The sequence below is a fragment of the Polypterus senegalus genome, chromosome 5, assembly GCF_016835505.1.
Source record: "Polypterus senegalus isolate Bchr_013 chromosome 5, ASM1683550v1, whole genome shotgun sequence".
Classification (NCBI taxonomy): domain Eukaryota; kingdom Metazoa; phylum Chordata; class Cladistia; order Polypteriformes; family Polypteridae; genus Polypterus; species Polypterus senegalus.
Window position 1 is genome coordinate 132,877,807 of NC_053158.1, and position 26,421 is coordinate 132,904,227.

Here is a 26,421-nt window from a genome sequence, read left to right on the forward strand (position 1 = left end):
GGTTTCAAAATCGGATGTAATAGAAGGATTTAAAAAGCGAGAGCAGCGTGAAGCACAATTAGTAGTAGGGCCATGTACAGTAATATTCAAATCCATCATTATAGAAAAGTGATCAGTAAAAGAAACATCGCATAAATGAATATCATTAACTGAAATATCACGTGATCAAGATCAAGGGTGTGACCGAGAGAGTTAGTTGGCATATTAATATGCTGGATAAAATCAAATGATTCCAATAGTGATCAAAAGTCATTAACCAAAGGTTTCGCTTGACAACAAACGTGAATGTTAAAATCACCAACAATAAATACCGTAAGTTGTCATGGGAGAAGGTGATATCAGCCAAGAGATCAGAGAATTCAGAAATGAATATATCATTAATTTGTAAGGCTTCGACACAAGAACATACTTTTAAAAACAGTGGCAATGCCCCCACCACAACGAGTCGGACGAGAAGAGTTTAAAAATGAATAACCTGATGGTACCAAGTCAGTAAAACATGAAGAGTCATCATTTACAATCCAGGTCTCAGTGATTAAAAACAAATCCAGATTATTTGAGATAATAAAGTTTTGGAGAATAAACGTTTTATTAGACACTAATCTCACGTTCAAGAGAGCAGCCTTGATAGAAGTAGAAGCGCTCGCGCTGTGAAGATTAGCAGCATTTACTCCCAGAGAGCACACTGAGGAAAAGTGATGCCGCCTTGAAATGTAGAAATTAAATCTGGTGTCCAGCGCTCATGAACCAGGGATGGAGTCCTGTGCAGGAGAAGATGGGTCGTAGGCAACTTGCTGGCATCGGGAAACCAAGATCTGGGACTTGAGTTGGCGTTGTTTAACATCAATACCGACTCTTTTTCCATGTCAGCGGAGGGTGCATTTGCGTCTACGAGAGGCATTCAGCTCACTGATACAGGTGAACACCGGCATCCAGGTGAAGAAGTCAGCAGATGAATAGAACAAAGGTGGAGGATCATGTAATATCCCAATAGGAGATGAAAATTGAGAGGAAAGCAAGCAAGAAAATATGTTAAGTAAAATAATCATGATCGTAGGACAGTGGCCGTTGGGATAAACTAATACAAAAAACAAAGATAAAACATAGATTAGTGAGACAATCAGACGGCCAGCCACACCAGTCGCCGCCATCTTTAAATAACTCCTGCTGCATTTCTCCTCCCAACCACACCATAATAGAACAATTTGAATCCACCTCCAATCCACCTGGCCTTACTTCCCTTCTATTTAGTCTCTTGCACGCACAATATATCAACCTTCCTTCTCTCCATCATATCTGCTATCTCTCTTCCCTTACCAGTCATACTGCCAACATTCAAAGTTCCTACCCTCAGTTCCATTCTCTTTACTTTCCTCCTGCCTCTGGACACGCCTCCCCCCTCTTCTCCTTCTTCTTCTTCGGCCAACAGTAGCCCAATTTCCGCCAGCACCCTGTTGGCTAACAGTACTGGTAGTGGTCGTTGTTAACCCGGGGCTTGACCGATCCTGTATGGAAATTTGTATTGTTGTCCACATATTGATTTGCCAAAATTTTACACCGGATGCCCTTCCTGACGTAAGCCTCCCCATTTATCAGGGCTTGGGACCGGCACGAAGAAACACACTGGTTTGTGCATCCCCTGTGGCTGGCACCTCCTGACCGTGAATTAGATTAAATTAGTTTAAAAGTGTTATTTGTATTTTAAAATTCTAATTTCTTTTAATTTATTAAAAAATATTTGTTAAATTAACAGATGTTCAATGTTGGGTTAGACAGTGGCACAAAGTGCCCAGACTGGGATTTAAATTCATGCTCCTGCGAATGTGAGGCAAAAGCGTTATCCACTCTGCTGCTGTGCCTCTTTGTATAGGTAATTCATTAATGGTTTTATCAAGTGCTAGTGTTTATAGGAACAACTTTGAAATGTCCATGAAACATTTTCTGATTATCAGTGGAAAAGATTAAAAGATACTTTCACCTCTACTTGTCAATGCAGCTCTTATATTTGGCTATTTTTAAGTATATTGTGCAGTCAGTATTGAAATGTCTTCTTAAAACTTGATTAAGGAAATTTAGAAATAAGTGGATGGAGGAAGGTATGCTTTTGAATACTTTGTTTTGATTTTTTGTTATTTAAACTTAACCAAGTTTGTTGTGTTGAGTGTTAAATGACATCACTGGATCTTCTGTTTTTCAGATTTTAATAATAAAGTGCTTCAGACTTGGTTAAAAAAAACTTTATATACAGTACATCTGTATATGCAGTGCAGTATAGCTTAGCAAATATACGTATGTTACATGAGGAATCATAATACATTGGACTCCATATTTCAAATCTGAATAGATACAAAAATGCATTTTTGTTTTCTTTTATAGATAAGCTAAATTTTGCTGACTCTATTATAAACAAAGTAACTGAAATGCAGAGACAAAAGGATTCTGGAACGTGAGTTGATTTTATATTTTCTGATACTGACTTTGTTTGTGTGTTTTTTTTCCTGTAATTATGAAATCATTAAATATGTAATTTTTCATAGATTACCAATAAATGGTTGCTTAACCTGCAGCCAAAATATCTACAGTGTAAAGTGGGAAAGACAGTATTCCATGTTAACATCCCTCTCCACCCCAAAGCTCCCCACCATTGTTCTTTGCTGAATAGAGACTGAGCGTTTAGGTTTATCTTTAGACAATTGGCTATTTTTTGTGCAGTGAATCGTCTAGTGTCCATTTTAGGACATTGTCATTTTTTACTTCCTCAGTTACCAAACATCAGTATTATTCCATATCATGTATCAGGAGTCACTCCTCAGTACTCCTCTTTCAGTCATTATGTACCATATGTACCATTCATCAGTATTTATTTGTCGTTTATCAAGTATCATTCATCATTTTTATTTTCAGTGTTTTTTTAACAGAACCAATTAGTGGTGTGAGTGATTGCAGGGGGTATGTGGAATGTGGATTAATAACATAAATGCTGCCCATTACTTTATTGAAATATCATTGAAATACTTCCTTTTTGTTACCATTGCTATACCCGCATGGCATGGATGATGGGAAATGCAATCATCATATGTGAAATTTTGGTTTATTTACTTGTTTTCAAAGGAGGTGTAAATTGGCTTCCTCTGTCCTCCATGGAATATATTATCTTGTACGAATTACTTTTTTCTTGTACTGACAAGGTAAAATTTATTTATTTTTTTTTTAATTTTGCAAGGGTTAGGACCTTTTGTTTTGTTGTCACTTCCCTCCTAAGCACCTCATTAGGGAAGTGTTCAGATCGAAGTCATGGTCTTGATGAGGCACCTTGTAGTGTCATTACTCAAACATTTATTTTATTAGTTTGCATAATAATTCAATGTGAGGAACAGCAAGAATTCAGGCCTGGATGAAAAGCAAGCCGATCTCTGAACATATGGCATATCACAAGGGATCTGTTTAAAGTTGCCAGTCATGTTAATGGCATCTTTTGAAAGAGAGGAGAAACTGAAAAAAGCCCACAGAGGGAAAGTGCAAATTGTACATGTAGTGTGCATGTGCAAGTCAAGATTTGAATCCAGTAAAATGAGGCAGCAGAGCTAACCAAACTAAACATTTAGTCAGTGCTGCTAGAAAAGACTCGCCTTTAATGCACACCCTTTCTGTGTTGGCATAGTGGGTTTTGGAAAATTGTTCCAAGTCATATGTTCATGATACAGTATGTGCAATATATTTGTATGTGGAGAGTGTCCCTTTTTAGTGTATATTTCAAGGATTCACTATAGACCAAATAATATTTTATCTGTTACGTATAATGTTTTTTTTTTCTTTTTCTTTCAATAAGTTGCATGGCTCTGAATGCTTTAATCATCCACCCACCCATCCATTTACTTGACCTCCACAAATCGGTTATATCATCAAAAAGCCAGAGTGCATTTTGGCAGCAGAGAGCAAAAAGGCAAGGACTGGCACTGGAAGAGAGGGTTCAAATACCCAAATAATCAGAATTAAGACTACAGTATAATTTTGACTATCACAATGGCAAAAAGTGCTAGCTGTTCTGTTCTTAAATATAAGGTGTACCTAACCTTTTAGTAAGGGTTATAATTTTGGAAATGAACAGTCAAAAAGGATGAGTCAGGAATGTATGCAGAATACAGAAACACTGACCAAACCCTGTGCTTGTAATTTTATTACATATTTTTCATATAGAAGATATTTTTTTGCATAGAGAATTGATTTAGCTAAACCCTAATCAACACCGATAATGCCTGTCATCTCATGCTCATTGAATCTCCATTATAGTGTCTTCCATGGCAGCAAAACTCTCTCTTTTCCTCAATGTTGAGGCTGCCCAGACCTTGTGTCACTTTAAAGAGATGTTCTGTCATAATGGAATTCTGCATCCCATCTCCTAACTTGGCATATGAAGGGGAGAGGTTCTGGTGCACTTTGATTAGGTGAGAACGAATCTCTAAATAAGTACTGTTCTGTATCATTAAAAATTCAATGATGGCACAATCCTTAGTTTGTGGTGTTCTGTATTCATGTTAACTTGGCTCTAAAAAAGGAAAATACACTGCACACCATAAATGTTAGAAATGTAAAGTTAATATATTTCAACACTCTGAAGCTAATCTTACAAAATTAGCACTATACAGTACTTAAAAGTAGGGATGCACCGAAATGAAAATTCTGGGCCGAAAACGAAACCGAAATTTTTGGATGCACTTGGCCGAAAACCGATACCAAAACCGAAAATGGCTTCATTAAAAAACATGTTTAAAATATTTTCTTTTTGTTTGTATTAAAAAAACTACAAATTAATTAAGCAATCAAACTTTTATTGATAATAAATAACAGTAATAAGGCTGTTTAACAATAACAAAACTAAATAAAATTTCTTTCTGTAACAAAATTGTGCAAAAAAAATGCTAGCTGCTTTTTTACTTCAATTTTAAATTACTGTACCAAACAACAGTGCACAAACAGAAGAAAAATAAATAAATCCAACCTCTTACTGTAAACAACATAACTATACACACTAAATTGGTCTGCTTTTAATTTAAGCAAAAGAAGCAGGTTTATCTTTATGAACAAAAGTTTTTCAGTTTTCTGGCTGAAGACACAGTTCCTCTTCTCATGAAGAACATACTGCACTGAATAAAATCACTCAGTCTGTGCTAGCTTTTAGTGCCTTTACGAATTGTGCAAAATATTACCTGCATTAAACGTTTTACTTCAATTTTAAATTACTGTGCAAAACAACATTGCAATAACAGAATAAATAAATCAAACCTTTAACTGTAAACAACATCAAATTAGGCTGCTTTTATTTTAGCAAAAGTGGCAGATTTCTCTTTATGAACAAAAGTTGTTCAGCTTTCTGGCTGGAGAGACGATTTCTGTTCTCATCAAGAACATGAGATGCTGCACTGAATAATCTCTCACTGTCTGTGCTGGTGCTTGGGGCAGATAAGTACTTGCGCGCAGTCCATGCAAGCAAAGGAAAGCGATCTTTGTTCACGCGCCAGTAGTCAAGTGGATTGTCACTTCTGCCAATGGGTAGTTCAGCTAGATAGGTTGCTACTTCTTGTGAGGCTGCGCTTGCTCTTACACCGCTGTGGGTTGGGACGCTTTCCTGTAAAATTTCGTCAAACATATCAGAAAGCGAAGGAATGTGCGCCTCATCACTTGTAAGTGACCGTTTCTCAGGCACAGTTTGCTCTGTTCTCCCCGTCGCGGCTTGTGCTTCACCAGAGGTTTCAAGAGCCGTAAGCTCTGTTTGCACCATTTCGCATACATCCTGCCTTTTCTCATCGTCAAAGTAATGGTCTTTAAAGCGTGGATCTAATATTGTTGCAATGCCGTAAAGAGGGTTGGACTCAATGTCTTGGAAGCGTTTGTTAACAGCCTCCAGTAGAGTTTTTTTAGCTGTTTTTACGCCATGATCTGTTTCCGCCTCTTTTCCAAGCAGGCGCTTCAGTGCTGCGATCAGTGGAATAACTTCAGCAACAGACGCTTGAGCTGAGCTTATTTCCTTGGTTAACTGTTCGAACGGGCGAGAAGAGAGACAATGTTTTCCACCAACATCCACTGATGTGCACTCAAAGTTGCTGGCAGGTCGTGATCTGTCATGTATGCAGCTAAAACCCGCTTCTGTTCAAGTAATCCTTGCAACATATAGTATGTACTGTTCCAGCGAGTGGCCACATCTTGCTGTAGTCGTTTGTTGGCATCCCAAACTGTTTTTGCAAATCTTGTAGTCTGGAATAAGCAAGCGGAGAATGCTTAAAATGTCCCACAATTTTTCTCCCAGTTGCTGTGATTTCTGATATGCTCCGCTGACTAAGCACTCCCTCATTCACAGCCAACTGCAGCGTGTGTGCCATGCAAGGTATGCTCTTTAATCCACTGTCATCCATAGCCTTTATCATGTTCCGTGCATTATCTCTCACAATCACATGCACTTTAGACTTGTCTATGTTCCAAGTTTCAAACATGTTAGCCAAAGCATCGGATATTGCTGCTGCAGTGTGTGAGCCGACAAACTCCTGTGCATGAAGCAGAATGTTTTGCAATTTAAACTCCGCGTTTATCCACTGCGCTGTCAAACTGAGCATGCTAGTTGGACTAACGTCAGAGCTCCATATGTCTGTGGTAAAACTTAGAGCAGAGATATCTGTGGTCATGAGCTCATGAACATGTTTTGCAACACGGTCATACATTTCAGGTAGAGAGGTCTCTGCAAAATACCGTCTGCTTGGCAGTGTGTAACGCGGCTCAATGTGGTGTATTAGCCTACGAAATCCGATGTCCTCCACGACTGAAAACGGCTCGTCATCTAAAGCAATGAATTCCATTACTTTCTCTGTTATGTCACGTGCTTTAGCACTGTCATTTGCAAATTTCTTAATTTTTTCGAAAAATGTGGCAACCGAGGGTGTTGATGTGCTAGTTGGCTTAGTTTTAACCAACGTTGTTTGACGGTATTCCTCAAATTCAATTGCGTGTCTTGACTTAAGGTGGTGTATTAAACCTGTAGTCGAAAATGTCTTTGCTGTTGAACCCCCTCTTGAAACTTTTGCAGAGCAAATGTTGCATATTGCAACTTTGCTGTCCTCATCTGAAACTTTGAAGTGCTTCCAAACCGCCGACATACTCCGTGTTTGATGCGTAATGACAGCGCGAACGAGACGGGAGGATGGGAGAGGCGTGGCGACAATTTCGGCTTTTATTTTCAGCGCTTTCTTACGTTTCGGCCGAAACCGATAATGCTATTTCGGCCGAAATTTCGGTGCATCCCTACTTAAAACGTTTTGATCACCCTTTATAGGGGCTTCAATCTGTAACACAAAAAAGTATATTGGAAAGCATCAAATCAAGTGTGAAAAATAGACAGCATAAAACATTGCAGAAAGAAAAAAAACCCAAAATATTAAAAACCGCATGAAGAATAAACGCTTCAGTGTCTCAAAAACGTAAATTGTACATATATGTATGGTTTACAGTTGGTAGCGTCAATATACAACAGTTTCTTTAGTGTTCTGGATCCAGGTGTCCGTCTGGTTCCTGTTTCAGCCTTTAGTGAATGCATCAAAAAAATAATACAAAGAATAAATATTCTTTGGATAGAGAAAAAAAATTACTGTTTATGTATGTCAGCATTAGTGGACCCTACTAAGTGGTAGGCCATCCACCTCGGCAAGAACAGAAGTCACTTTGAGAGTTAAAACATTTTTTTTTTTCTTGAGTCGTGATATATTAAAATGTACGCAAAAATATTTCAAACACAGTTATACTGTGTTCCATTATGTACTATTAATATATTAAATTTGAAAGGTTTAAAACGAAGCCATTAAACTTGTCCATATAAAAAAGTCCAGAAGTATTAAGCTTAGTTATTGAAAATTATGACTTGTGTGACTAAGCCTTGATTCAAAGTTAAGTAGTATCAAATCAAAGTTAATAAATTGATTGTGTTCATGTCTTTGGGGACTATTGACATGATACATTTTTGTACAGAAATTCCATTGATACTTATAATAAAATGTTGTTTGAATTCATTTCTTCAGAAAAGTGCTTAACAATAACCTTATAAAAGCTATGTTTGCAGCCATTAATTATTAGAACATTGTGCATTGGGGCAAAGATAGTAATCCCATCCATTTTTGTCCTTTTTTGACTAACCTTGGAGCTTCTGCAGAAAGAAATGCAGGAAGGTGTTGCTTGGTTCTGATCCTAGGGCAATATTAAAGCTGCTGGTTTTGGTTCTTTACTCCTGCCAATCTTATAATCAGAGGCCAGTCTCTGTCTTTCATTAGATTAGTGATTGATTAAAATTATTTACCTTTCCATCTTTGTGATAAAACAGTGCATGCTGAAAACAAGCAAATGGTTATTAAGTTGTGAAAGTTGTAATTTGTGAATATATCCAAAGAAGTAAGAAGGTTGTCAACAAATTGGATAATAAAGCTGTTCATCGAAAATAAAAACTCCTAATATTGACAATGACCCAAAAAATAGAAGATTACTATGCTACAAAAAGCAAAAATTGAAAAATGTTTTTAAAAGAATAATCTAAGTAAGGACTCCATAAAACAGCAAGTCTTGGAATTTTTAACAAGTTGGAAAGTATACACATGGGATAATATTTAGACATGTTTAGGACTTAGTTTTGAAATTAGATGTTTTTTTTTATTGATGTACTTCATGAAAGACAGATAACATTTTTGTTGATTTTAAATATTTTTGCAACAGTGAGTTATATTAAAAAAATAAGTAATAACAAAATGTATTTACGTCAATTAGCAGAATACCTAAAATACATGTTTTTAATAGCATTTTACAATATCCCATAATTAAACACGGGGCCTAAATAGGCTTGTAGTGACTGAAATAATTTTCAAGAATGGCAGAATCCAATATGAGTGAAGTAGAAATTGCATCAGCAAATTTACCATTACTTGATATTGGTTGTTCAGTGTCTATGGCTAATTGTAGTTCATAGTATTTAAACTTAAATTTCTGAATGAAGGACCCGATGGAAAACCAAAATCTGTTTTTTCACCTACACGCAACCATCTGTGACATTGAGTTTCTGGACACACGCAAAATTCTGTTGCTGTTTCAGTCACCTATGTTGAGCATCTGTTTTGTCATCAAGAGCAACTCTCAGCTGTGTAAAAGGGGAAAGTTAAAATCAGTAACAGAGATTGCACAGAATGTTGCTCTGTTTTAAGACAGGAGTACTAGTGTCTGAATAGAGACCGGTTTTAAATGTAATAGTTATCATAGGATGAATTCATAGTCAAATACCAAATTTCATAATCAATATATCAGAACAATTCAAGCAAATAGTAAAAACTGTAAACTGATAACACTTGTTCAAAATAATTTCTACAAAGAAATAATTTCATAAGGCAACAGTGCGAAGTATAAAAATGAAGAGTGTATTTTAAGCTGAAATCTTCTTTATATAAGAAAGGGGTTTATTGTGTTTCTCTAAAACCAATAAATTAATATTTCTAAACACACCTTAATAAGAAATAAACTAGAATAGTACTTTAAATGCATGAAGTGTATGGAAAATAATACACTAAATAAAAGCTAGCACTGATTTATGAAAGAAAGATCATACCAGAACAATCTATTACCGTAAATGTTTTTGAGCACACTGCTGGAATAGTTGACAAAAACAAAGCATATGACTTCCAAAAAGTGTTTCAAAGTCCCACACCAAAGGTTGATTTTAAAACTAGAATCCTTTAACATCAGAAGAAACATATAAACCTGGATCTCAAGTTGATTAACCAACAGGAGACAGAGGGTAGAGATGAGAGGTAAATGCTCCACATGGAATAGGGTTATCAGTGGAATTCTTCAGGGGTTTATCCTTGGACCATTATTTTTTTCTCATTTAAATTAATGACTTAGATTCTGGTATAGTTAGTGAACCTGTAACATTTGTAGATTATACTAAAATTAAAGAAAAGGCAGACACTGAGGAGGGAGCAAAAGGGCTTGTACAATTTTCAGAACTGGGCAGGGACTTAAGTTATAAATACAGAATAGGAGATACTGTTCTAAAGGGAAATTAACTCTAAAAAGGATTTAGGATTTATGTTAGCACAAGTGCCTAAGCAATGCACAAAAGTGTTTAAAAAGGCAAATAAAAATGTCAAGTTATGTTGTAAAACCTATTGAATATAAGGTTATGCTCAAACTATTTAATGCAGTTATTAGATTGCATTTGGAGAGTACAGTTGTGGTCACCAGGACACTTGAAGGTGCACACAGGGGAGCAACCAAGTACATTCCAAGATTTAGGTACATGCTGTACTCTTGACAAACTCAGAGAAAACCTGTTTAATCTTGAACAGAGGAGGCTGCATGGGGACCTACTCCAGAGGTATCTATGGTACAGCAACAGAATTCTTTTGAATAAAAGGATAATTGTGTGCTCAAGGACACCAGTAGAAATTAAGGTGAAGTACATTTAGGACTGAAGTCAAGAAACACTTCTTTATGAAAAGAATTTTGGGAATCTGGAACAAAATACTGAGTCATTTAGTTTAACTGGAAACCTTGACAACCTTTAAGAAGAACCTGGATGATATATTGGAACATCTTAGTTATTACCTATTGCGACAAACGGACAAACTACATGGAGCCAGGAAAATAGTTGTGGAGCCAGTCAGGTTACCTCGTTCAATTTTATGCATCTTGCCAAAACAACAAAAAGAAAACACAATAGGTAGAAGAATTTGGCATATTGAGTCTCAAAGTAAATAATCATAATGTTAGCTAGCGGGAGGTCCATCTCCATTGCCTGCTGGTTTTGGAATTAACCGCTAACCTCTATGGACTGCCCATTTTTATTGTGTCCCAACTGGAAGGGGTTGAGCCTGCAGAGGCAATACTTCTTTCTTGGGCTGCCTCTCAGAACTGTGGGTAAAAAAGAATACAATGTTAATGACAGCGTCCCCACAGGCTGGTATCGTTTACCTCAGAGTCAAAAAGGTAATCCCTAGTCGCACATGTGACACTGTACAACAAATTTGATTACACTATACAACAAGTTTGATTGACTGAATGTTTTCTGCATGTTTGTTACATTTAATACATTCTTGTGTATTTTTGGATAAATCTGGCTACTGGGCTTATAGACTGAATTTCTTATTTTATGAACTGTTGCTATGACTATGAGTTTAGCAACTCCACTCTCAATGCTAGCAAGTAGAGAAATCAAATTATCTTACTAGAAACGTTTTGCTGTCAAAATCAGACTTTTTACTTAAGTGTGTGACCTAGTTGTACTAACATATTAAAGAGCAATTTTAATCTATTTAACATGCAAAATAAAACATACTGGGTTAATTTTTCCACATAAAACTAAGTAATACATTCTTGATTTCCAATATTGGAACAGACACTGGAAAATGCCTTTACCTGGTTATATAGTCCACTTTCATTGATTCATTTGGTAAATCATAAAAGAATTGTCTATACTGGGCACTAATGTTTGAACTCTGTTACAGTATGCTTTTGAATACAATTGCAAAATACATTTTATTTAGAAGAGAGTAATGATTTAGAATACGTACATGTTAGATAACTCCAGCAGTACTGGCAGGGCTTATGAGTGCTTGAAAATAACAGAATTTAAATGCAGTTGATAGAGGATGTTAGATTACATAACTAGAAAATAACAGGGTTTGACCAATTACATAACTCCATGATGACTTTTCAGCACAGCTTCAATTTTCAAAGTATCATGAGGTCTTAACATTTTGACAGTTAATTAATGTGCTGCCTGACAGCGTTAGTGTCTGCAAACATATCTTTTGTCTTTTTCCACTCTGTCATGGTGTGACAAACATGAGACATCAGAGAGACTAGCCTTCTTTCTGTTTGCTTGTCCAAAACTCCCAACTTTGTTCCTTTGTTGTAGCCACATTGTTTGTACTACACTTTCACTCATTAGTTGTCAATTTGTGCACAGACAGAAGCCTGTCCCTGTTGCTTAGAGCAAGTACATAGAGCTCTGACTTAACATTGGTGGTCACAGTACAGTGATCCCTCGCTATATCGCGCTTCACTCCATCGCGGATTTTAAATGTAAGCATATCTAAATATATATATATTTTATATATAAAGTATGAGACAAGCAAATTGCAAATACAACTGTGAAGTCAAAAACCTCTCAGAAGTTACAGGGGTATGATATAGAGATTTGAATGGGAGATGTATTGCTACATACTAAAAGTCTGAAAACAAGTAAATCATCAGGGCCAGGTACCTAATATGAGGGGCGTTCAGATATAAACAGGAATTTATGAGCTGTGCTTTATTTATTGAATACAATTAAACGACTTACACACTATTTTTCTATATAGTCTCCTGCCACTGCAATACACGTTCCAGTGCTCAGGAAGCTTCTTAATCCCCGAAGAGTAGAAGTCTTTTGACTGCATGCTGACCCAATCTTGCACAGCATCAATAACCTCCTCATTCGGCTTGTATTTCTTCCCTCCTAAAAATTCCTTAAGTGGACTGAAGAGATGATAGTCCCTCTCTGAATGACTTGCCCCAATCATACACTCTAGACTGAGAGAGAGACACTCATCCCCAAACTGTTTTTTAAGTCTTGAAAAAATCTGAGATGGAATTACTCCTTCATTTGTCAAAAATTAAATAATAATGCGCTGCGCAATGCTACTGTGTACCACCTGCTCCAACTTGTTGATCACAACTGACAGGAAGGGGGGAAAGAGCAGCTAGCATTACTAACAACACGTCAAATATGCGTGTGTTTGTCCAATGAGTCAGGTCTACCTTGCACTATTTATAAGAACAGAGCATGAAAGTTCCTGTTTATAATTGAACACCCCTCGTAGCACTGAAAAAAATAGGTATATATGAAAAGAGCCGTCACCTTATCGTGGTGGAGGGGTTTGCGTGTCCCAATGACCCTAGGAGCTATGTTGTCCGGGGCTTTATGCCCCTGGTAGGGCCACCCAAGGCAAACTGGTCCTAGGTGAGGGATGAGACAAAGAACGGTTCAACACCTCCAATGAAGAATAAAAACTGTGGAAGACGTTTTCCCTTGCCCGGACGCGGGTCACCGGGGCCCCCCTCTGGAGCCAGGCCTGGGGGTGGGGCTTGATGGCGAGCACCTGGTGGCGGGCCTGCACCCATGGGGCTCGGCGGGCACAGCCGAAGAGGTAACGTGGGTCCTCCTCCCATGGGCTCACCACCTATGGGAGGGGCCAAGGAGGTTGGGTGCAGTGTGAGTTGGGTGGTGGCCGAAGGGGGGGACCTTGGCGGTCTGATCCTCGGCTACAGAAACTGGCTCTTGGGGCGTGGAATGTCACCTCTCTGAAGGGGAAGGAGCCTGAGCTAGTGCGCGAGGTGAGAGGTTCGGCTAGATATAGTCGGACTCACCTCGACGCACAGCTTGGACTCTGGAACCAATCTCCTTGAGAGGGGCTGGACTCTCTACCACTCTGGAGTTGCCCCCGGTGAGAGGCGCCGAGCAGGTGTGGGCATACTTATTGCCCCCCTAACTTGGAGCCTGTGCGTTGGGGTTTACCCCGGTGGGCGAGAGGGTGGCCTCCCTCCGCCGGGTGGGGAAGGGTCCTGACTGTTGTTTGTGCGTATGCGCGAACAGCAGTTTGGAGTATCCACCCTTTTGGAGTCTCTGGAGGGTTGCTAGAGGGCATACCTTCTGGGGATTCCCTCGTTTTGCTGGGAGACTTCAATGCCCACGTGGGCAATGACAGTGAGACCTGGAAGGGCGTGATTGGGAGGAATGGCCCCGATCTGAACCCGGCGGTGTTTTGTTATTGGACTTCTGTGCTCACCACGGATTGTCCATAACGAACACCATGTTCAAGCATAAGGGTGTTCATATGTGCACTTGGCACCAGGACACCCTAGGCCTCAGGTGATGATCGACTTTGTGGTTGTGTCGTGGACTTGCGCCATATGTCTTGGACACTTTCGGGTGAAGAGAGGGGCGAGCTGTCAACTGATCACCACCTGGTGGTGAGTTGGCTTCGATGGTGGGGAAGATGCGGTCAGACCTGGTAGGCCCAAGCGTGTTGTGAGGGTCTGCTGGGAGCGGCTGGCAGAGTCCCCTGTCAGAAGTAGCTTCAACTCCCACCTCGGCAGAACTTCAACACGTCCCGAGGGAGGTGGGGACATTGAGTCGAATGGGCCATGTTCCGTGCCTCTATTGTTGAGGCGCTGACGGAGCTGTGGCCGTGGTGGTCGGTGCCTGTCGGGCGGCAATCCCCAACCCGTTGGTGGACACCGGCGGTGAGGATGCCGTCAAGCTGAAGAAGGAGTCCTATAGGACTTTTTTGTCCTGTGGGTCTCTGGAGGCAGCTGATAGGTACCGGCAGGGCAAGCGGAATGAGGCTTCGGTTGTTGCTGAGGCAAAACTTCGGGCATGGGAGGAGTTTGGAGGCCATGGAGAGCGACTTTGGACGGCTTCGAGGAGATTCTGGTCCACCGTCCGCCGTCTCAGGAGGGAAGCAGTGCAGTGTCAACACCGTATATGGTGGGGATGGTGCGCTGCTGACCTCACTTCGGGTTGTGGGTCGGTGGGGGAGTACTTCGAAGACCTCCTCAATCCCACTAACATGCCTTCCAATGAGGAAGCAGAGCCTGGGGACTCTGAGGTGGGCTCTCCCATCTCTGGGACTGAAGTCACCGAGGTGGTCAAAAAACTCCTTGGTGGCAGGGCCCCGGGGGTGGATGAGATATGCCTGGAGTTCCTTAAGGCTCTGGATGTTGTAGGACTGTCTTGGTTGACACGTCTCTGCAACATCGCATGGACATCGGGGACAGTGCCTCTGGATTGGCAGACCGGGGTGGTGATGCCCCTCTTTAAAAGGGGACGGAGGGTGTGTTCCAACTATAGAGGGATCACACTCCTCAGCCTCCCTGGAAAAGTCTATTGGGGTTCTGGAGAGGAGGGTCCGTCGGATAGTGAACCTCGGATTCAGGAGGAACAGTGTGGTTTTCGTCCTGGTCGCGGAACAGTGGACCAGCTCTTCACCCTTAGCAGGTCCTGGAGGGTGCATGGGAGTTTGCCCAACCAGTCTACATGTGTTTTTTGGACTTGGAAAAGGCGTTCGACCGTGTCCCTCGGGAATCCTGTGGGGGTGCTCGGGAGTATGGGGTAGGGCCCCCTGATAAGAGCTGTTCGGTCCCTGTACAACCGGTGTCAGAGCTTGGTCCGCATTGCCGGCAGTAAGTCGAGCCCGTTTCCAGTGAGAGTTGGACTCCGCCAGGGCTGCCCTTTGTCACCGATTCTGTTCATAACTTTTATGGACAGAATTTCTAAGCGCAGCCAGGGTGTTGAAGGGGTCGGTTTGGTGGACTCAGGATTGGGTCACTGCTTTTGCAGATGATGTTGTCCTGTTTGCTTCATCAGGCCGTGATCTTCAGCTCTCTCTGGATCGGTTCGCAGCTGAGTGTGAAGCGGCTGGGATGAGAATCAGCACCTCAAATCCGAGACATGGTCCTCAGCGGAAAAGGGTGGAGTGCCCTCTCAGGGTTGGGGAGATCCTGCCCCAAGTGGAGGAGTTCAAGTATCTGGGGTCTTGTTCACGAGTGAGGGAAGAATGGATCGTGAGATTGACAGGCGGATCGGTGTGGCATCCGCAGTGATGTGGGCTCTGTATCGGTCTGTCGTGGTGAAAAAGGAGCTGAGCCGTAAGGCAAAGCTCTCAATTTACCAGTCGATCTACGTCCTACCCTCACCTATGGTCATGAGCTATGGGTAGTGACCGAAAGAACGAGATCGCGAATACAAGCGGCTGAAATAAGTTTCCTCCGCAGGGTGTCTGGGCTTTCCCTTAAAGATAGGGTGAGGGGCTCAGAGTAGAGCCGCTGCTCCTCCGCATCGAGAGGAGTCAGATGAGGTGGCTCGGCATCTGATCAGGATGCCTCCTGGACGCCTCCCTGGTGAGGTGTTCCGGGCACGTCCAACCGGGAGGAGGCCCCGGGGAAGACCCAGGACACGCTGGAGGGACTATTTCTCCCGGAAGAGCTGGAAGAAGTGGCCGGGGAGAGGGAAGTCTGGGCTTCTCTGCTTAAGCTGCTACCCCCGCGACCCGACCTCGGATAAGCGGAAGAGGATGGATGGATGGATAAAAAAGAAAAATATATATTTTTTAATGGCTTCCAAAAAGTAGTTTTTATTTAGGATGTTAATGAAATTAAGAATGGCAAGCTGTTAATCCAGAATCATTATATTATTGTAATTACTGTGTGTACCTCTTTAGAAGAACTTTTGGACTTTTTTAAATCATTAATGCATTGGAGCCATTTAGTGGTGTTGTGACAAGGTAGCCCTGTTTGCTAAGGGACTATTTCAGGTAGTGCTACTATGTTATTAGGCCATATTATGAAAGGAACATCTTAATTTAGTAATGAGAAAAGGTAATAAGGCATTACTTTTAAGAATCAAGAAAAGAATTTTTGAAAACTGTGAGTGTTTTTCAAGTGCTATTGTGAAAGCTATGAAGATTTCGGTGAAACTGACATACCTCTGATTGACCATTATCTTGAAGTCCTGACTGCTGGTGCAGAACCAGAAGATGGTTGTTTATTTAAGCTATCCTTTAAAATGTCTTAGAGATGTGGAGGCTTGTGAAGAATAGTGGGAAAATATCCATCCAACAAGATGAATTTTCAGAGGTTATTGGAGAAAACTCTGTAAAGCTATTGTTTCTTAAGGAGGCGAGACAGGTTTCTGATTGAGAAAGGTACATTTACTTTTGCAGATATAAATATTAGTTTTTTTGTCTTTTAAAAAATCACAATGTCATCTCTTTGTATATCGAGCTCAATTTCTGTTCTATGTGCGCAGTATACAATTTTGAAAAACCCATTTTTTAAAATGGTACAATACCTGAATTTTGAGTGGTCCTTTTGTTCATCTGCTGTCTGAGGCACTGTATACTTTGCAAGCAAGACAAACTTTTTGACACACTAGAGCAGTGTTTCTTAAACTATGGATCACAAATTTTGTGATGAGTCACCACATGATTGTGTAGTAAAATTAAAAAAGTTCACCCACGTTTGAATTATGTGCAGAGTGATTTGCCTGCTGCTACTTAATGTACTTTTTTATTGTAGCATTATGTAAAAAAAATTCTATTTTTGATATCATAGAGTGCTTTTAATTCTGTGGCACAAAGCCATGGGCTTAAAGTCGATCACATCAAATTGAAATAGTGTATATCACACTACTAGCTGTACACTTTTACTTACACTTACTTAAACTTTTACTGGAAGAATCCCAACCCACCTCTTTACCAGTGTCAGTGGGCAGCTGACGTTCTATCATATTTGAAACTGAAAAAATGAAATTTTCGCGTAGAGGATCTGTCTGAAACTTTTAAAATAAGGTAAGATTTAATTGAAAAAAATTTAGAATAAGCATTGATATAGGGGAGAAAAATATTATTTTTGTGTTCCTTTATGTCCCTGCTGTTGGCTCTCCTTTATTTTTTTCTGTTGGAGATTGAATTCTTGTTCTGTTAGGGTTTTGTTTTTTCCATTTTTTTCCCTCAGTATTGATTTTGAAGTTATTTGTTGCACAAGTTCTGCAAATTATATCTGCTTGATTGTATACTAGGTTACTAATCATAGCTTGTAGTATAGTAGGGAAGCATATGATTATGTGGCTTAACCGGTGCAAAAACACGTTTCTGTGGCTTACTGGGTAGATTTGTGATTGTGCGACCAGGTTGAGTTGGGAGATTTGTTACATGGTTATGGGGACTAATCTGTTGTTTGCTTCAGTACAATTTCAGTACTGATACCAAAGTCAAAATTTTTGTATCATCAAATACTATTGTACACAGCAAATTTGCCACACAGGTACTTCTAACCATAAATCAGGATTTTGATACCTAATTTTGGCCTTCCCTGGGTTGGAAAACTTAAGGGTCAGAGCAAGTGGCATGAATTTACAGTGTGATCTATCAACAGAGAAAACTGTGCCACACAGGTTATTAATAGTGTAATATCACTCGGGCCTTTCAAACAGGGAAAAACTGAGAATTTGGGTTCAAATCCCTTTCCTTAGAGTGAATATTTTCTTAAATTAACTTTCTCCCTCACTGTTTTTGTCATGGCCTCAAGTAGCTCTGGATAGGGCCATATTGTCTCTGGAGTTATTTGTTACAATTTTTTGTCCCAGGCATAAACACTTGCCAGTACATCACCTTTGCAGCATGCCTCAACATTCTTTGTATGTAACATTTTAAGTTATACTCTGCTCAGCTGTGGTGTTATGACTAATGATAACGATCAAGGTGGCCACTGGGCTGAATGAGTGGCAATGTTCTTAATGGGATTACTCTCATCCTGTCAAATTACTTATTTAATTTCAAACAGCTGCAGTTCTCCAGGAGTTTGTTTTGCAGCCTTACATCTCCGGTCAAGCCAGTTCTTCACTGGCAAATGTATCTCACTTTTTCAGATGATTGTAAAATGAAATTACCAGTGAATTTTTTAAATAATATATATGCAATGTCAAAAATCACATCTAGTAATCCTAAGAGGTCACATTCTTTTTATGTAGGGAAGTTGTTCTTTAGGATATCCATTCTATATATTCATTCACAGTTCAAGCTCATATAATATCTCTATAATATGTAAAATATTTATCACCTTCAAGTGTTCACTATTTGTCAAGCATGATTGTAGTTGTATTTTCCTACCTGACCCCTGCAAGATTTGGTTCACAACCAAAATTGATGAATTGGTTGTAGCTTGAATCTAAATGTTTGTTAAATAGTAGTGCATTTTGCTAGTATGTCAAAACTGGGATGAGTATATACATTTGCGATTTTTGGAACCAAAGAGATCTTAAGCTATTTTCTCTTTACAAATGTCAATGGTAAAATTTGCTATGCTGAATTTTAAAAGCAACACTCTTAAATTGGAGCTGTAATATGTTTGTTTATTTTTGTTATCTTCAACTATTTTAATATACTGTGCTTTTGACTTTCTTGGAACTTTATACAACAGTTATCCAAGTCATAATTAATTTGTTTTGTAATGTTAGCACATTCCTGAAGTGTGTAAGATATTTCCAACATTTTAACCTGAACTGAAATACTTTTGTTGCTTTTAGGTATAGAGTTAAGGATAAATCTGACAGAGCTACTGTGGAGCAGGTATTTAATTGTTTCACTTTGCTTATGTGTTTGCTGTTTCTGAAAAAGTATATTGGAATTTGAACATTTACAGTAATTGTTACAGTTAAATCAATAACATTACATAGTTACATTTTAAAAATATTTTGCGTAGTTCTGCAATTCTGGAGCATTGAAATTCAACTAGGCAACTTCATGTGTGTGGTATCTTGACATGGTGATTAGCTCACTTGTATCAATTCAGTTGGTTCTGAAGTTACTGTCTTACATCTTCTGGGTTTTCTCTTGAGAACCGTGGTTACTTCTTATTTCCCATTTGTGGTCAGTTTGCTTAATGACTGAAATTTGGGTATATACAGTATAAGTGAGTGTGTATGGAGTTATTGTTGAATTTGCCTGGTGAGTTGGTGCTTTTGCCTGATGTTGCCAGGATAGGCTTTGATGCAGCTGTATTGAGTTCAGAAATTGATGCGTAAAAACTGATGGGTAGGTAATTATATCATTTGTCAACATGTATATAACTTTGAAAATGGATTACTTTCACAAAATATTGTTTATAATATAATAAGTAGTATAGGCAGTTTAGGGTATTTTGCTGGTATGACATTTAATTGCTAAAATGGGTTTGATAGAAAGTTGTGTATTTTGTTAACAAAACATTTTTTTTAGGTGACCCATTAATTTCAAGACTACACTCTTATTTTTTTCTTTATCTCTTTATTTTTTTAATTTTTATTATACAAGTACTCTAAAATATTTCTTCCCCACCGCCATTAGGTTTTGGATCCAAGGACTCGGATGATTCTTTTCAAAATGCTGAGCAGAGGGGTGATATCAGATATCAGTGGTTGCATTAGCACTGGCAAAGAGGTACATTTTTATAGTTTGCCATTCAGTTTTAAAAGACCATGAGCTGTGTTTACATGTTTTCACTGACATTTTGAAAGAAGCAAATGTGGAAACATAGTGCATTTTCATTAGCTTGTCATGGTAGTAGGGGGTTTGGGTCTATGATTTTTTTCACTTTGAAATAGGTGATTAGCACACATTGTGTATTTAAGAAAAATCTTTGTGGTTGTTAATTTTCACATTTTGAAGATATGTTTGGTGACAGAAAAGGATTGTGAAGGAAATATTGTTCTTTATATCATTAAAAATTTGTATTTTTCAAAGTGTGATTCCAGAATGTTGAGATCTTATTGCCAACAATAATTCTTAAACTGGAAGAAGCTTATTTATTGGTAGTAGTCTCATCACACTCAACATTTTTAAGAAACCTGGACTAATTACTGGTCTATGCTATTAGAGGAGTAGTTGTCAATCAGTCTAATGACTGATTGGTTGATTTTTCAAGTCACAGTCAATAGGTGTCATACCTACAATGTATAATATTAAAAAAATACATTTAAAAACAGTAAAACCACAAAATACATGCTTTATAAGATAAGTAAATGCATATAAATGTGCATGCACACGTATGCATGAAAATGAACATTTGTGACATAGGTTTTCAGAAAAGCAATGTGTGTAGGTCTAACAAAAGTTGAATCAGATATACTTTTAAGTTTCAAAATGGGTTTCCATGGTGAAAAGAATAAAACATGTTTACATTTACGTCTTCTTATATTGTGGCGGATGGCCAGGACCCATGCCCGGCTGAGATGCCCCTTTGACACTGGATCCGGTGGAGGAGCCATGGGGTGCAAACTACGTTCCCCGGAACGCTTGGTGGCAGCCCCACTGGGTTACATCGGGGCCACAATCATGGAACACTTAAGCTCATCTCTGTTGGGCTCTGTGGCCATCGCCAGGGGGAGTTGCACGGCTTAACAAGCCTGTGTGGGCTGGAATGCAGCCACATCCAGAGGTGCACCCTGAATTAATTATCACCGGAAGCACTGAAGCGCTTCCGTGTGGGCTAAAAGAAGAGCCTGCAGCCACTACTCGAGGCGCACCAGTTTGGTGTGTGTTTTTGGGACTGTGTAGGGCCTGTCAGACACACACATGTAATGTGTGTGTGTGTGTGTATATGTATGTATATATATATATATATATATATATATATATATATATATATATATATATATATAATATGTTGTGGAAACCATACCCACAGACAGACTGACACCAGGATGTCCAAAACACACTTGTTTATTTCTTTTTCCACTGCACCACAATGTTCACACACCAACTCTCTCCAATGTCGTCATCTTCTTCTTTTCTCTTTCTCTCTCTCTCTTGACCTCCTTCCTCCTCCTCACTAGCTTTGTCTCCTTCCTCCCAACTCTGGTTCATTGTCTGGAAGGAGGCGGCCCCTTTTATCAGGACCCGGATGAGCCCCAGGTGCTCCCCTTGACATCACTTCCTGGTGTGGCGGAAGTGTCAGGAAAGCCCCTGGAAGCACTCCGGGTCTTCTTGGAATTATTTCCGGCAGCACCTCCTAGTGTGGCGGAAGTGCTGCCATCCAGGATTCTCCAACTGTCCGGGCACCCCCTGGCGATGGCAACGTCCTCTCACGGGCATCCCAGCTCCGTCTCTGTGGCTCCCAAATAGACCTGGGCGGCTGCCCTCTCGTGGCCAAGGAGAAGTATTGTCCCAGTTGGGGACTGACCAGGCGTCCCGGCCGGGCAGTGTCTCCGTACATCTGTGACAATAGATATATATATATATCTATCTATATAATATACAGTAATCCCTCGCTATATCGCGCTTCGACTTTCGCGGCTTCACTCTATCGCGATTTTTCTCATACACGCTTACGTCACTACGCATGCGCTTTCTGAGAATTTTTATCTAAGCCCTACGATGGCTCCTAAACGTGCTGCTTTTTCTAAGCCTTCTGAGAATAAAACTAAGTGCCGGAGGAAGATGCTTACTATCCAGAAGAAGGTGAAACTCTTGTATATGATTAAAGATGGCAATACCCTACAAAAGCCTCCTCACGCATTTGAAAAGACAGCGCCAGCAACTGCCTATCAAGATGTTCTTCAGCCACGCACCCAGACACCCACTGCCTACTCCTAGTACTTCTTTAGCGGAAGAAGACAACAACGCACCTGCTGAAGATACTGCACCACCTCTGAAGACTCTCCTACTGAGGTCGTGCCTTCATAGGTTAGTGGTTGTGTGCAATTAAATGTACAGTACAATAATCTACTATAGAAAAGCGTTCGGGATGCAGAGCGTAGTGGTATTCCGCTTATTACAGACTTACTACTTGCGGCGAGTGCGAGCGCGCGATGTGAGCAGAGTTCTGGTGCTCTCATCGTTCCTTGCTTTTGTGCTTGATCGCTGGAAAAATATAAAAAATTATGCCTCTGGAAATAATTAATGTTGATGGAGTACAAATGCCTCACCGGGTAGTAAATATCAGGGGAGATGGTGCTTGCTTATTCTCATCTATAGCTTATTTAGTGCATGAAACTCCGTCTTTAGCGGTACAGATTCGGGCTGACATTGTACGACTTTGGACAGGCACTTGAGGGGATAAAAAAAGATGTTATGAATGGACACTTTGATGTTCTCATTCTCTACACTTACATGCCTGATGTACACATGGAGCACAATAATTGAAGATAAAAGTCGGTCGCCTTAAAAGGCGAGTCGCCTAGTAATATGATATTTATAGCGTCTAATATGTCTTATTTTCTCTTATTTTGTCTAATATATTGAGTATCTGAGTGTAATGGTGACTAAAGGGTGTTGTTTCATGTCTAGAGGGCTCTAATAATGTTAAAAAACGTATTTAGAAGGTCATAAACAGGTTTTCTATACTCTAACTGCAAAAATATTTGATTTATAAATAAAGAATCCTACTTCGCGAAAATTCATTCATCAGGGTACAGTCTGGAACGGATTAACCGCGATAAACGAGGGTTCACTGTATGTATATATATATATATCTATACTAATAAACGGCAAAGCCCTCACTGACTCACTCACTGACTGACTCATCACTAATTCTCCAACTTCCCGTGTAGATAGAAGGCTGAAATTTGGTAGGGTTATTCCTTACAGCTTCCTTACAAAAGATGGGCAGGTTTCATTTCGAAATTCTACGTGTAATGGTCATAACTGGAAGCTGTTTTCTCCATTTACTGTAATGGAGATGAGCTTGAAACCCGTGATGGGAGTTTAGTGTGACATCATCACACCTTCCACGTAATCACGCAGTGCGTAGAAAACCAGGAAGAGGCCCAAAAAGCGCTGAAGAAAACATGCATTATATAATTGAGAAGGCAGCGAAACAATAAGAAGCGGCGGTGACATATACAACCATATTCATGAGTTCTGCTACTTGAGAAACAAAGCACGATGTAAACCTAAACTTTAAATTAAGTTCATAGACAGGCTGTCGCTGGCGTTTGTAATTTAGTGCCTACCCATATAAGGCAGTCCGTCAGCGGCAATCCAGTAGCAAACTGCCACGGGTAAATATTCACGGGTGAAGGACTGTCCTTATGCAGAGGAAAATGAGATGGTCAGGGTGGTGTTTGGCACAAACTCAAGCGAAACTGCGAGAGAAAGTTTTAAGTGCGGGACTTGGTAACATTAGATACAGCCATGGACATAGCGACATGGCACCAGCACAGCTGGGAAACCGATGCATGTACACGGCGGCTCCGTGAACTGGCGCAGTGCACAGGCGAAAGCAACAGTTCCAAAGGCTGAACAAAAACCGAATTACACAATTGAAAAGGCAGCAAAAAATATGAAGCGTCTGATACATACAAGCATATTCATAAATGCAGCTACTGTGGAAACAAAGCACACGGTGGAAAAAGTCAATGTCCGGCTAAAGGAAGACAGTGTAAAAAAAACCTGTGCATGCAGTGTGTCAGATCTCAGATAAAGAAGAAGGCGAGCTGTTTATTGATACAGTAAGAAAGCGAATCGATGAATGAAACCTGTTATCTTTACAGCGATTGACAAACACGGAATGTAACTTGAACACAACACATCCTACAAATACGAACCTGATTGAAAGAAATAATGATAATCAAATCCTTGATGACAGCAACACTCAGTAACACTCACAAAACAATTACTGTATATTGACAGTCATGTTGTTATTTTAAAATGTTCCCTTTTCTTTTCATAGCTTCTTTAACACACTCGTCTCCGCTGCGATGCGCGGGTATATATATATATACTAGCAAAATACCAGCGCCGCAGAGGAGAAGTAGTGTTAAAAAGCAATGAAAAGAAAAGGAAACATTTTGAAATAACGTAACATGATTGTCAATGTAATTGTTTTGTCACTGTTGTAGTGATGAGTGTTGCTGTCATATATATATATATATATATATATATATATATATATATATATATATATATATATATATATAATATATATATATAATATATAATATATATAATATATATATATATATTTACACACACACACATATATACATACATATCTACATATATACACACACAGCTATTTCGTGTCAGTGCAAATACGCTGCTTGTTAAAACGGATAACTCCCGCTCTTACGTGCAAGTCTGCGTGGATATTATGAACTATCGTATTTGTTCAAGTTCTATTTAAATTTTAAATAGAAGGAATTTTTATTTAGTCGACAGAAATATCTTTGGCAGGAATGGTAAAAACAGACAGGAATATTATTCGTGAATAAATCAACTCAAACCTTAAACAACTTATAATATTTTGCTCTCCATAAAAATATATCCTGTCTAAATTATACAAGTTAGAAATAAAGTAAGCGTTAAAAGAAGAAACATTCAAATTTCTTTACTCTTATGTAATTTTATATAAAAAATAAACTTAGATTTTAAATATCCCAAAAGATTTTGCTCTCCATAAAAATATATCCTGTCAAAATTATACAAATTCAAATATGAACATGCTGCATAACAAAACCTAGAAATATAAATAAAATGTGTTCCTTTCAGCAATAACAAATCAAATCATTCAGTTGTCTTTGCTCATATGTCATTTTAGAGCTGGACGCCTGGTATCTTTTTTTGGCAACAAGTTCGTTTATGTTTGGTGTGAGGTTCTGTGTTGTGGAGATTCTCAGAATGGACTGCAGGTGCTCATCAGTAAGGCGACTCCTGTGTGATGTTTTGTTAGTCTTTATCACTGAGAAGAGCTTCTCACACAGATATGTGCTACCAAACATGCACAAGGTTTGAGCCGCATGTAGACGGACGTTTTTTGTTCTTCAAAGTCACCAAAGCGCCGTGCAAACTCAGTGCGCAGTGCACTCAGTTTATCAGCAAAGTGCGTATTTGGGAACACCGTAGTGACGACTTGGTTTAACATTACTTGGCAACAGGGAAAGTGGGGCAAATTGCACTGGTGCATTTGTGTCTCCCATAAAAGCAGCTTCACTTGAAATCACTTTGTGATTGTGCACGGTAAAAACGTCCGCTGAAGTGTCAGATTCTTATTTAATTCTTCTGCTTTCTGTATCTTCTGCATTGCATTCAGGTTACATTGATTTTTTGTCTCATAGTGCCGTCTTAGATTAAATTCTGTAATTACAGCCACATTAGCTCCACAAATGAGACACACGGGTTCAGTAAACATATACTCAGCCTCCCATCGGTTTTTAAAGGCTCTATTTTCAGAATCAACTTTTCTCTTCAGCATCGTGTGAGCTAGCTTTGCAATAACTTGCAGCATCATAAGCTACACTTGATTAACGCGGTAAGTGTTCGACAAGGCAGCTGAAGCGCTGCATTATGGGATCTGTAGTTTATTGTATTACCAGCGCTTCATATACCCGGGCCATTAATAACAATAACACAGTATATAAAATGATCTCGCGGGCCGGATATAATTACACGGGCGGATGTGGCCCGCGGCCCTTGAGTTTGACACATATGGACTAAACAGAACTTGAAAAGATATATGTTTTTAAATGTGATCGCGCAATTCAGATAGAGTTGACGCGCACTACAGCCTGCATGCCTCAATAATTCATCCTCCCCTCGCTCTTACTTTTTTACCGTTCATCTGAGCCAGAGCCAGAGTCAGCAAGACTCACTGTCTTGCTCACTGAGTATGGCTTTACCAAAACAATCCTTGATTGTATATATAAGAAAGTCCTTTTTCCTTGCCAACGAAGCAGCCTTTTTATTTAATCCACGGGTTCTCCGCTGTTTCATTGTTCATTTATTACGAATTTTATAGTTATTGTGTAGGTTTTATTTAATCCACGGGTTCTCTTCTGTGTTCACTGCGGTGTCTTCTTTTCGTTTGAGCTTAGCCAAGGAAGCA

At 39.5% G+C, this 26,421-nt stretch overlaps 1 protein-coding gene across 3 annotated transcripts in view; it reads left to right on the plus strand.

Moving 5' to 3' along the window:
- Positions 1-26,421, plus strand: part of riok1 (RIO kinase 1 (yeast)) — a 113,944-nt gene that overhangs the window by 39,558 nt on the left and 47,965 nt on the right. For all 3 annotated transcript variants that reach the window (XM_039753375.1, XM_039753372.1, XM_039753373.1), the window contains 3 exons: positions 2,377-2,446; positions 19,148-19,190; positions 19,947-20,039. In XM_039753375.1, the coding sequence (XP_039609309.1) occupies positions 2,377-2,446; positions 19,148-19,190; positions 19,947-20,039 (206 nt within the window). The remainder of the gene's footprint in view (positions 1-2,376; positions 2,447-19,147; positions 19,191-19,946; positions 20,040-26,421) is intronic.